The 13,457-nt window shown below is 39.0% G+C and overlaps 1 protein-coding gene across 7 annotated transcripts in view; it reads left to right on the forward strand.

Annotated features, from left to right (window-relative positions):
* igsf9bb (immunoglobulin superfamily, member 9Bb) overlaps window positions 1-12,226 on the forward strand; it is a 154,150-nt gene extending 141,924 nt beyond the window's left edge. For 5 of the 7 annotated variants that reach the window (XM_058758146.1, XM_058758144.1, XM_058758147.1 and 2 more), the window contains 3 exons: window positions 545-2,188; window positions 5,173-5,300; window positions 7,593-12,226. In XM_058758146.1, the coding sequence (XP_058614129.1) occupies window positions 545-2,188; window positions 5,173-5,300; window positions 7,593-7,807 (1,987 nt within the window). In that variant the 3' untranslated portion in view covers window positions 7,808-12,226. Of the gene's footprint in view, window positions 1-544; window positions 2,189-3,219; window positions 3,266-4,777; window positions 4,801-5,172; window positions 5,301-7,592 lie in introns of those variants that run through there. The other 2 variants (XM_058758149.1, XM_058758150.1) reach the window with 2 other exon arrangements.
* Window positions 12,227-13,457: the final 1,231 nt, after the last annotated feature.

Genomic DNA, 13,457 nt, shown 5'->3' on the forward strand with positions numbered 1-13,457 from the left:
GATTTTTGGCGTAAAAGAAAAATCGATAATTTTGACCCATACAATGTATTTTTGGCTATTGCTACAAATATACCCCAGCAACAAGACTGGTTTTGTGGTCCAGGGTCACATATATGTCAGAAAAGTTTCAGAAAACAGTTCAATTATTAACAATGATAGCAATCATTTCAAGTAAACAAGCAAGTTTCAGTTGCTTACGTGTATATGCACTGTTGGATTTCATAGCTTACGTCATTCTCACCTTAGCTGTCACTTTGAGAGGTGTGTGTGTAGGATACCTTGAAGTACTTTGGGTGCGAGACTGTCAAAGAATCTTTCACAGTGCGTGTTGGTCTGTTGGTGGTGTAAAATATTATTAAAATATAATGAATATATTATAAATGTATTTGAATCACAGGTATCATCAAATGAGAGCATAAAGATGAGTGATAAACAACATCATATTTATAACCAGTTGTCTAAGATATATTTTTACCTGAAACTACAATGACCATGATGTAATTCATTATTTATTCTTCTTTCTTTTTCTTTCCCGCTTTTATAGATCATCTTCTGGAAAGGTTAGTCCAGAAAGTGTCCGCTCCATAGGACCTCCTTCAGAGTCCTCCGAGGATGGTTTACGAGCTAAGAAGTTTCCTCAAAGTCCTGCCAAGGAGAAGGAGCTGTCTTTATACAAGAAGACCAAGAGAGCAATAATTAGCAAGAAATATAGCGTCTCTAAGCACGAGGCAGAGGCTACCACGCCAATTGAATTGATCAGTCGTGGCCCAGATGGGCGCTTTGTCATGGAACCTACGGATGCGGAAACACCAATTAAGGCAAGGCGCATCGAGGGCTTCCCCTTCGTGGAGGAGTCTGATCTGTACCCTGAATTTCGACAGTCAGATGAGGAGAATGATGATCCGGGGCCCATGCCGCCTATGATGGCTACCCTCAGACCCCATCAGATCTCGCCCATTTCTTCTAGCCAGGAGTCTTACTTGCAGCCCCCAGCCTACAGTCCCCGCTTCCAGAGGCCCATGGAAGGCATGACTATCATGGAAACCAGTCGACTCCAGGCTACAGGGCAGATTCGTGGTGCTCCTCACTTCCGAGCCTTTTCCCATGGCCAGTTCTACAGCTACTTGGGAAGTCCAGGGGAACCTGAGCCTCCGCCTCCCTTCTACATGCCAGAAACCAGCCCTCTCAGCTCAGTAATGTCTTCTCCTCCTTACCACATGGAGGGACCTTTCGGTCATCCCACCATCCCTGAGGAAATCGGTGAGGGAGATATTCAGCATTATGCAGTCTCTGGCTACACCCTTCCCTTGGCTCACCCCTCCACCTCGCGCTCTCCAGACATCTGGCAGCGACCCGATTTTACCTTTGCTACAATCGAGGGTCCTCACTTTATTTTTCCACCCCCACACCCTTTGCATCTTCATCCGGAACCTCCCCTTCCTCCCCCTCTTGTTCTTCCTCCTAGTGCCCTCCAGCCCTCCACCCTTCAAGTATCTCCGTACCCTGGTATCCTGCAGCTGGAGGCCCCAAAGAGCCGCCCAGGCAAGTCTCCCAGCAAGGTCAAGCCTCAGGGCCTTCCAGCCAAGCGTTTACCTATGCAAGAGGCACAGAGTCTAGGGCAGCTAAGACACACAAGCCACGGTATGGGTGTACCAGTATTGCCTTACCCTGACCCAGTGTCTCACATGGTTGGCCCAAGCTCATTCGGAAGCCTGGATACGCGATGGTACGAGCTTACACCCAGGCTTAGCCCAAGGCAGCCCCGCAGGATGGAACCCAGCATGGTAGTTCTTCAACCATCCCGCCTCTCACCTCTAACTCAGAGCCCTATTAGCTCTCACGAAGGCTCACCGGAGATTGTAGTGCGCCCCAGGCCCCGTCCCAGTGTCATCCAGCCCCCGATCCCTCCTGAGATGTCTGAGATCACCCTTCAACCTCCTTCTTCAGCTAGTTTCTCTAGAAGGTCCTCCCCCTCCTCCTCTCCTGCTCAAGGCCAAGGCAGCCGAAGGGCAAGTCCCAGCTACCGATCCCACATGGCATTTGCCACCTCAGCAGCAAGCTATCCGTCACAGTCCCCTTCACCTCCTGTAGAAAGCAGCAACATTTTCGGGCAGATGCCAACCCAGAGGAGGACTGAGGAGGAGATCCTTCCATCAGAACCCTCTCCACCCCAGTTATCAGCTTCAGGGTAGGTGCACTAGGCCTGTAGAGTGTGGATTGATCAACCATGTACCATTTGGCCTAAGTGTAACATCTAGGACCCCCCTTGAGGGGTCTTCTCAGTGGAGAAATAACCACACTTTTGATTTTAGTGTAAAGCTACAGTTTGCTCACATGGGCAAAATTATGTTTGCTGCTTGCCTTAAGCTGGTTTTAGTAATGTTAGAACTCATGCTTTCATAGATACACTGCCCCAGATGCCTTGCATTATTCAAAACCATTCAAAGCCATTTTCTACATAGACAAGTTGTGCTATAGTTTTCAAGTTGTGCTATAGTTTTATATGCCACTGATTTTGCTTTTCATGTCAGACATCCGATTTCATTCATAAGGTCTGTGAAGCACTTTAAAGCACTTGTCTTCAATCAAAAGCAAGCGACTTTAACCAAATGTGGTTGTGGGGTAACAGATTCTAAGTCAAGATGAATTATTTGCTTCACAGACGTGGTGACAGACCTTTTAGGGCTACGTGTCTGGAGAAGTTACATTTTAAGTTGATTTAAAATGCAATAACGAAGCCCCTAAAAAGCCTGGAATCAGAGGTACACCACCACAGGATCTCAGCCTTTCCATCCACTGTCATGCTTTACCCTGCCTTTCACCCAACAGGAGGAACCCCACATGTGCAATAAAATTGACCAATCCCAGTCCAAATGAAGCCCAACGTTTTGACTAACTCCAGGCTTTTTAGGACGACTCTCAGAATGTATGATGTGGAGGCTGAGGTTGGTGTGTCCGACACAACAGGGACAGGGTTCTTCTCCTGTTCCAAAGTAACCTGACCGCATGATTGCCTTTTCCACACTCCCCCCTCTCTCCTGCCTCCTGTCACCCAGGTCACCCCAGCTCTGACTGCCAGGGGGAGGCTTGTTGGGCGAATCGTGTTGCAGGGACTGTCTGCTCTCATCTGTTGCAATGTCGCCATCATTTTAAATAGGGCATTTGGTCATTTTTGATGACTCCTCGAGTCTTACCTGCTTTGTTTTTGATTGATCTCAGCTATCTGGGCAGCGTTGTTGTGACCAGGTCCTCTACACCGCAATAGGTAAGGGTTGGATCCATGTCTGAAAGGGGGGGGCAGCAGGTGGGGCTTTTATTCACCACGTCCTTTAAAGGGGAATACAAGTCTTTGGGTCTTGCTTTCCTTTCGTTTATTACCAAGTTTACAGATTTTTTTTTGGTATATTTATTTTCAGATAGCCACATTTTTTAGTTCTGCAGTCTTGAATCCTATATGCATTCTGGTCTTAGTATGCATATGTACGTTTCCCAGTTATTGATTAGGAAACCCAGCATATTTCATTTAATCAACACAACCTCATGCTTGAGACGCAATAAAAATAAAACATGTCAAGAACCGAGCTTTAATATTGATTTTATGAGAATCCGCCATTTAGAAATTCCTCACAGTTTGATTCATTGTAACCTTCCCGGTAAACTTGCTGTTTATAAAATAAATGTGCTTTTAAATGAAGGTTTATATTAAAGTTTATATTAAATGACAACACAAACACCTACTTGCAGTGGCTGGGAATTTGAACTCAACCTGAATCAAGATGATCAATTGTTAGGGATCGTCTCAAGCAGGAGTTGCATGTTTATACTTCATTTTAGGTAGGTGCTTTTTATTACTTGAAACCAATTCAAGTGTTTTAAAAACCATGAGCCTTGTATGGACACCTTGTATGATAAAATGCTACATTTTTTTGTATAATCATGATTGATCTAGTGTACATGCAGTGTATGCATAAAACTGCACTTTTTTTGGACTGCAGAACACATTTCACAATCATGCGAAGCAAGTTTTCTTCCAAAACGGTTCGTGCACTTCCTTTACAACGGGGAAAGAACTATTGGCACCAGAAAATGCTCCTTTTTAAGTTGTTGCTTTCACCCAATGAAGTGCTTTTCCAAAGTATTCCCCTTTAAAGTTCTGTTCCATGTGCAAATTGCCATGCATGCCATTGCTAAATATTGCTCTTCAGTTGAAAAACCAACAAATATCTGATTAAATTCTTGTTACATTTGTTGTCCAAGTGCTTTGTTTTATTTTTCATTATGTGACTGTTCCCAAGTAGCCATTTTCCCCTCCCGCCATCTCTCCCCCTGTCAGCATGGTGAAGCCCATTGTAGACAGTATTCATGTCTATGAGCACATTTCTGACAATGCTTTGTCGCTGAGCTGTGATTTTCCCCTCTACTAATGGCCTTTAATTTCTCTCGGCAGCCACAGCAGAAGGACGGCCCCTCTATAATGCTATATCTGTTATTTTATTGTGCCTCATGAGAGCTGTGTATGTGTGTGTGTGTGTGTGGGGCAGAGTATGCGGGCTGCCGGTTTAAGTGCCTCCATACTGTATTTGGATGGGAAGACTGTACATACAAACTTAAATGTCTGAGAATAGATTGATAAAGTTTTTATATATAAATGTTTCCATAAGTAACATTTTAAAGTACTTTACCTTTACAGTATTATTCTAATATGTATTTAAGTATGCTCATCCTTTGTAATTACCCCAATCTATGTCATAATTTCTCAAAATCTCTCTTTAAACAGATACATAATGTTGCCATATTGAGGTATTGTATACATTTTAAAACTAAATTCTTATTTTTTCTGTTTAAATGTTGATTTGATCTCTAATTATTGAAAAACCTGCAGTTATAAATGTAATTTTCAGAGGGAAATTCCTGAAAAACTTTAAGTATACCTCTCTTTCCACTCAAATAAATGTTTTGCATCATACTTATCATGCTAAACTGGACCATGCCTGGTTCAGATCATTTGAGTGCAAGAGATTCATGGGTAATCTGAGTTGCCTGTAGGCCTGTACTAGCAACAGTAAGCAAAGGCCATGTGGTCACTACTATGACCAGTTTAACACACATGGCGAGCCACCGCACTACCCTTCCACTGTGTGATGGCTTTGCCTCTCTTTGCTTCCTGCACAGAAAACATCGAGGTGCACCAAGTGGCTCTGCAGGGTCTGAGAGGATAGAAGCACTGAGATATCAACGAGTGAAAAAAGCTAAGAAAGTCGGCATCAACAATAACAACTCCAAGACCAGACGAAAGACGGGTGAGAAGCAACTCACAAGCTACTGTAATTCTTATACTATACGCCTGTTGTACAAAATATTAAGGTACATTTTCTCATAAACATACTGTAAGCTCTGTTCCAAAACCTAGTGAGTTGTTTTGTTGTATACTACCTTCTGGGGAAGCATGCTAACTGAAATGGAACATTGTAAGTGACTGATTTGGGTTGCTTTGGAGCAGCCTTCATGTCGGTAGCATATGCCATAAAATGCTGTCTATGGAGGCATCACTTAGTTTTGAAACAGAGCGACCATGTGCATTTTTACAACATATTTATTATGTGTGAGCATCATATGTTAAGGGAAAAGGGACATTATCCTCACGAGTTGTTTAAAATATACTGAGTCAGTTATGCATTTTATTTTTGTAGGGCACTGAGGTGTGAGAGAGACTCTTCATAACAGTGGTTCTCCACATTGAAGTGCCCTCTGTGCTTCCTTTAACACTATAAAACCTTTTCCTAGAATATAAGTGGCCACTGGCACTGTACTGATGACGATCTGTGCTGTATACTGCTTTTTAACAAAATTATCCACTTTTATTTACATTTATCCTGACTCATGATAGTTTATGCTATACTTTATGCTCACATTATAACATTTCATTATCACTTAGTGTGTATTGTGCAAGAAATATACTACAAAAAGAGTTTATACTTGACAAAAATATTTTTTTTTTCTAATTATCTAAAGTTTTTAGTTTTTTTTTAATGCAGTGGTTTTCAACTGATTCTGCTTCAGATCCCAGATTTTACATTGTTATCAAGCAGCAATCCTTAACACAGCAGTAAAATTGTTTCCCCTCCAAAAAAAATGTATAATATAAAATTGATTTCATGTTTCTGGCATGCAACAAATGTTTATCATAAGATAATGTAATGTGATCTATATTTTCTTTAACCTTGTGTAATTTTGTTCATAGTTAGGGTTAGTTACACACCATTTTACCAAATGACATATGAAATTGAAATATTATATGTATGTATATATATATATATATATATATATATATATACATACACAGTGGTGGCCATAATTGTTAGAACACCTGACAGATCTGAAAATATTTACCTTTTTTGCTTCCAAAACATGATTTCATTTCATAATGTTAATGAAACATGCTCTGAGCTCAACAAATATCAGATGAAGTGAGTTGTACTGTTTTTATTCAATTTTATTTGGTATGTCCACCTTTTGCAGCAATTACAGCAGCAACACTCATAAAACGTCAACACTAATGTTATGCCTTCTGCAACTCAAGACAAAGGCTTTCCTTTGAATGTACAGTAGATCTGTCCAGTTTATTTTCCAACTCACCCCAAATTTGCTCAATGGGGTTGAGGTCCGGACTTTGAGGGGGCCAGTCCATCATTTTCAATGTTCCAGCAGATTTCTTCCATCGCAGGTAGTTTCAGCAATAGTTCATTTTATGGGTATTGTAATGACCAATTCAACAAAAACAACTGAAACCTCTTGACTATGCCAAGTGTTCTAACAATTTTGGCCACCACTGTATATGTACTAATGCACACTACTATTCATAAGTTTGGGGTCAGTAAGATTGTGACAATAGTGAAAGTGACAATAAAAGCTTTTGTGTTGCAAAAGATTTATATTTCAAATAAAAGTTGTTAAAAGTCGATTTTTTTTTATTCATTAAATTCTCAATTTCCACAAAAATATTAAGCAGCACAGCTGTTTTCAACATTGATAATAATAAATTATTCATGAGCACAAAATCATCATATTAGAATGATTTCTGAAGAATCATGTGACACTGAAAGTGTCAGGAATAATGGCTGCAGAAAATTCAGCTTGCCATCACAGGAGTAAGTTACATATATTTAAAACAATTGTTTTAAACAGTAATAATATACCACAACTGTTATTACTGTTAATACTGTATTTTTTTTAAATAAATGCAGGCTTGGTGAGCATAAGACACTTCTTTCAAAAACTTACTGACAAGTATTGCTATGGTTATATAACAACTGTAACAATAGCAATACTAAATGGAAATCCTCAGAAATTTCCCCTACAAGCGATAACTGAGATGCAAGATGGCACCAGTTGCGTTTATGTTTTCATATGCAAAACAAGAAAGAGCAAGTCCGCAGTGTGATACAGGGGCAGGAAAGTAGAGCTGGTTTCAGTTACATGAATATACATATAAGGCAGATCGGAAAGTTTTTTCTACTGGTTTCTTTAGCACCTCTTGCCTTACTTTTAGCACACCTGCCCTCATGTGCTCATCAGTCTTTCTGTCTGTACAGGTGTGCTCCCCTCTCAGACCCAGCAGCCCCACACCTCTCAGGTCCTCCAGCCAGAAGAAGCTCTCTACCTCCGCAAGAAGAAGAAAAAGTTGACTCGCCAGGACCCGTACGCCCGCTTCTCCGCTCTGCTGTACCGCCGCCCGCCCCGAGAAGACCAGAAAGCCATTTTGGCTAGTATGGACACAGCAGACCCAGACCACGCCACTCTCCTCTGAAGTCCCAGAGATTACAGGCCACACTCTCCCCAAACTCTGAGCTCCTTCCACCTTTGCTCAGCCAGCCAACGTCTTCACGTCCACACCTGCCTCCACTGGTTTACTCCTCTTCTCTTTTCCGTTACACTCAATGTATCACAAGAAAATGCTTGTGTTCCAAGGTTTTGCTCTAGTCCATTTACCTCAAATTCAGAAGGATCGGTCACCTTGAGCAGATTAAAAAGAATATCTTATATGCCTCAATTTATCTTTGGGATTTAGTGACTCTTATCAGATGGTGCGTCAGATAAGAGCACAGCTGTCAAGCTTCTGTTTCATTCTGCCAACAGTCTCAACCATATCTAGCAGATCACAGGGTTTTCACAGGTATACCTCAAACACACCACAATCTCAGTGCTGCTATACTGACAAACAGTAGACGTTAACAATCCAAACATTTGTTTGTATTTTTAAATACGACATTCCACAGTGCAAATTTCGGACATATTAGCAAACCATCCATGAAAAGTGCAATGTACACTACCATTCAAAAGTTTGAGGTCAGTATGATTTTCAAGTGTTTTTGAAAGTAATATCTTATGCTTACCAAGACTGCATTTATTTGATCAAATAAATGCAGTAAAAAACTAAAATATTATTACAATTTAAAATAACAGTTTTTATTTTAGTGTATTTTATAATGCAATTTATTCCTGTGATTGCAAAGCTGAATTTTCAGCAGCCATTACTGGAGTCTTGAGTGTCACATGATCTTTCAGAAATCATTTTAGTATGTTGATTTGATGCTTAAGAAACATTTCTTATTGTTGAAAACAATTGTACTGCTCAATACTTCTCAATATTAAAATTTTTGGATCATAAAAAGAACAGCATTTATTTAAATTAGATGTATTTTGTCACTTTTGGTCATTTTAAATGTATCCATGCTAAATAAACGTATTGATTTCTTACTGACCCTACATTTTTTTAAATGGTAGCATATGAATTTTTAACATATATTAGCACCATGGCTGTTAGTGATGGTATTAGGCATGATTATGTGTGCATTTGAGATGTTGCAAGCGTTGTCTACTCACACACTTATACTAATACTCCTTCTCCACATTTGAGGAGAAAATGGAAACACTTTTCTACAAAGCACAACAATTCATCTGTTAAAGCTACAGTACAGGCAGAGACACAGGCTTGGATAGCAATGGCAACCATTTGAATAAGGGAACATTTCATTCCAATGCCATTTTTGATAAACATATGTACAGAAGCTGCTATATCCTTCTACACTTTTTGAATGCAAACTTGCACTGAAGCAAAACCTTGGTGACTACTGTGAGTGACATTTTTTGTTTACGCCAACCTCACTTCTCACGGTTATCAAGCTCTATTCAGAAAGTACTATAGTAATGCCAAAAATACTACAGCTTCCTTAATCAATAAGACTATAAAGTGTACTGTACTGTGAGGAGGATAGGATTTTGTGCCATAATAAACTATAGTATTTTTGTCATCAACATGCGATGCCCCCTTACATAAAAAGGCATACATTGGCCTTAATAGGGCTCCTTAATGCTTATTCCTGTTGTGTTTGTTTTATTTAGTTCTTTTCGTTTAAGTGACAAAAAATGAAATCTACTGCCTTTGTAGGCCATTTTCGAGCCGTTTTGTTTTTTGGTTAAACCAGAAACGGCAACCCAGCGCCTGTCTCTCTCCTCTGTGAAGACCCTTGGGGGAAAATCTCTTTGGGATGAGAGGGCTATTCCCAGCGGCCAAAGGTTTTTATTGTGTTTCTATCATCCAACGGTGCTTCTTTTCTACAGAAAGACATGTATTTTCACTGTCTGAACAGACATACCTGGGCAAATGTACATTTTAGCGTGCTAGCCATTGTCCAAGGGGGATGTAATGGCCGTCAGACGAGAGGTGGCATGTTCTGTGTCTTATCACTTGTACAGATGTGCAGTCAGCTTGTACATTTGAAAAATGTCTAAAACTGCAATTAATGGCTGATTATTGTACTGTTTCTTCAGCCTGGAAAACAAATTCAAATCGAAAAGCAAGTAAAGATGAACCCTTGACCTCCAGATCGCAGGTTAAAGGGGTTATGGGTGCGTGGTTCATGGCTAAGCCCCTCCCAATGGCCAATTGCCACATTAAAGGCATTTTAACAGCCTACGTAAGGTGCTATAAAAAGTCTTCAGACTGAACTCTGTTAATAATATATAATTAATTTGATCTTCCAGCAGATAATGGCTGCTGCTTATAGGTGCCGTCACATTTCGACAAAATTTTGTGCGCAAAAATGGTTTGTTGTCTGTTATCAATAGTGTTGCCATATGTGAAGTTACTTTCAAACCAATCAGCTTTCTGTTAAGGTGCGGTCACATTTAATGTTGTTTTCACAATATTAACAGGAATTTTAACAGGAATTTACACGTTTGGTAATTTTGCATTTCCCCACATTAGATTTCATGGATTTGCTGCGTTGACCAACAAAAAGCTGTATGGTTTGAAAGTGACTTCTGCGTGAGCTGTTCTTCATTCATTGTTTTACTATTGATTATAGAAAATAAATTTCGCCGAAATTTTGCTAATGTGACTACACCTCATATCCTGAACACCTCAGTATGTGATGTTTTAGGATTTCAACACCATCTGTCTGATAAGCCTTCAAGTGCTGTCACATTAACCATTGTTCGGCGAATTTTTGCGGGTGGAATCCAGTCATTTTAATGGAAATCCTCATGTTTGGAAATTTCGTGCGAAGACGTAGATTTTGCAATGGGTTTCAAGTTCACCAGGATTTGAAAGCGATCTTTTTCTGAGCTGTGCTTCGTACGTTGCTACTATTGTCGATAAACAAAAACACTTTTCTCCCTGCGAAATTTCGCCAAAATTTCGCTAATGTGACCGTTCTTTTTGCTGTCTGCTGTGGCGTTTCGAAGGTCATCAATGATATCGATATTCATACTTGACTAGCATCGGAGCGTTATATATTAGTGAGCGTGAGTTGTGAGCTGGGAAGCATACATGTCGGTTGGAGAAGCTGTTGTCGCAGCTGCCGTATAGTGAAGATTTTATTCATTTGTTTGGATGTAACGTTAGCTTATACATGATAGACCAGCGCATCAAGTGCTCATTTGCACCTTTTAGGCGTCAGAAAAGGTCAACCTTTGTGGAAGATGTTGATTTGGATCTGGGGATTGATTGTCAAAGAGTCAGACACCATTTTAAGCTTTTAGCGATTCTGAGCTCGACACGTTTTATTTAGCTTCGCGCCGTGAGACCTGCTCAGATTCCTGAACCGTGATTGAGCCGTTATTTGTATGTCGTGTGAATGGCTTTACATTTTGAGCAAAGACTTGATTGTTCATACTTGTAATTTTGTTTTATTTGTAAATCAAGTAACCAGATTAGATGAGACCTACTTGCTAAAGTTAGGTATTCTATTTGTGTGTGTCAAAACACACTGTTTTAGGTAGATAGAGGCGACTGATCATCTCGTTCACTCGGGAGATGTGCTTATCCTAAGTATTTTTGATCCATTTCACTGGGCAATTGTCAAATATGGTGCTTTCTAAAAAAAAAATACAACTGTTTAATTATCTAAATATTGTGTTCCTTTTTTATTTAAAGCCTTCATACAAGAGAATAATATCGAAATGAATATCCAAAATGCTAGGAATGTACTGTAATATGTCAAAAAAAAAACTGTATATAATATAATAGCATATATTGCACAATGTATTATAAAATTTTAGTAATTTTGAATAAATTGGCCAATATATGCACGCAACAGAATATATTGATATAAAACATATTGTCATATTTTGGATTCAGTTTTTAATATGTTACTTTTTCATCATGGTTGAAATGCATGAGAGCATTTTTGAGCCAAAAGAGCTATTTCCGTGTTGTAAATGATTCAGTCCACTTGCATTCACTCTCACGTTGGATTTGCAACTTGTTTATTTTGTCGGTGAACGTTTTTTGGATACCAGTCTAGCTCACATTCTGCTTTGCAGGGGACTTCTGCTACTGTAGCATCAATCGTTGAACAGATTGGCTAACTCTAGAGCGGCCAGATAAATGAGCTGTTTGGGGAGTTTGAGAGGTAATTAATGCTAACTTGATTCGACTCATGGGCGGTGTAAGATGAGATTCATTGTAACAGATTCTGAAATGAACCTTTATCTTTTTAGTAGCATTATAGCCATGGTAGAGATACAGTCAAGCACTAGTTGGTTTATTTATTATTATACTGTACTGACTTTATATGCCATTTATATCTGAACGGTGATGAAAAGATTATATTGCTTTTGACAAAACGTCTCAAGATTAGCATTTTTCCATTCCAGATCATTCTCTGAGGTGCATAATTTTGAATAAAACAACATCCTAGTAAATCTCTGTTTCTTTGTTTTGTTTTGTTATCATCATGTCATATCCTAGCAGCATGTTTCGCTTTGCATCTCCTAGTTTTTTCATGACACGTTCTTTCTTATGTTTACATCACATTCACATTTAAGTTCAGAGCGGACACTTGCTTACCAAAGCAACTTACAAGAAAGTGCACATTTTGCAGAACTGGCAAATGCCCGAATATTACTTCATCTTGGAATGAAAGATGCTTTACTCATAGGCAAACCGGTTTTAGCTGGTCTGTTGATTGTTTAGTTGCAGAAGCTGTTTGGATGCTGATTTATGCTGAAATTGGAGCTGTTTGCTTCCAGTCACAGAAAAAGAGCTAGAAAAGTTTTTGAGAGTCTAACCCTGTTTTATTATATACATGTTTACATAATAAATAAAGAATAGATTTGTATTTATTACCTTTTTTAGCATGATTTTGCTGAATGGTACTGAACCGATCAATCATAATATGGGTGCAACAAGATATAATATTATTTATGTACTTATCGTATAATGAAATATTATTATTTAATTATTATATTTGTTTATTATATTTATTTAATTTCAACAGAGAGAAACAGTGCACAAAAAAATGCCACTTATAGATGCATAATTCTGTCATTTACTCACCTTCGTGTTGTTCCAGTAAAAAAAAGAAGGTATTTTGAAGAATGTTTCTGTTCAGCGGAATCCAAAATTACTTTCATTGTAAAAGCATTTTTTTAAAATTGCTTTCACAGAAGAAAGTAAAAAACATGAGATGGGTAAATGATAATGACATTTAACAGAGGTAAAAAACAAGCTTTTCTTCACCACCCTAAAAGAAATGTATGATAGTTTGATGAATAGAGCAATGACATTAATTCATGTGCACTTTCAAAAATAATTGTAAAAAAACACAATGCATTGCACACTTAACACATCCTTTAATACAGTTTTAACAGTCTGAGCAGATGAAATTCAGAGCGCTTTAACCCTTAAAATGACCCTTACTGTGTGTTCATTCATTTCCTTTTGTTTTTATTCATGACAGTTGCACATATTATGTATCCATGTACGAATATACACCTCTTTTCCGATTATTGATGCCACTGAGTTAACAAACTAACCTATAACTTAACCTCTCAAAAGATGACCTCTTATAGTACATCAGGGATACAAAAAGCATATGAATAATCATGCTGCTCATCGTTTTGCTACACAGTCTCAGATCAAGAGGGAGAAAGCATGGAATCAGCACAATGTA

The sequence above is a fragment of the Onychostoma macrolepis genome, chromosome 21, assembly GCF_012432095.1.
Source record: "Onychostoma macrolepis isolate SWU-2019 chromosome 21, ASM1243209v1, whole genome shotgun sequence".
Taxonomy (NCBI): domain Eukaryota; kingdom Metazoa; phylum Chordata; class Actinopteri; order Cypriniformes; family Cyprinidae; genus Onychostoma; species Onychostoma macrolepis.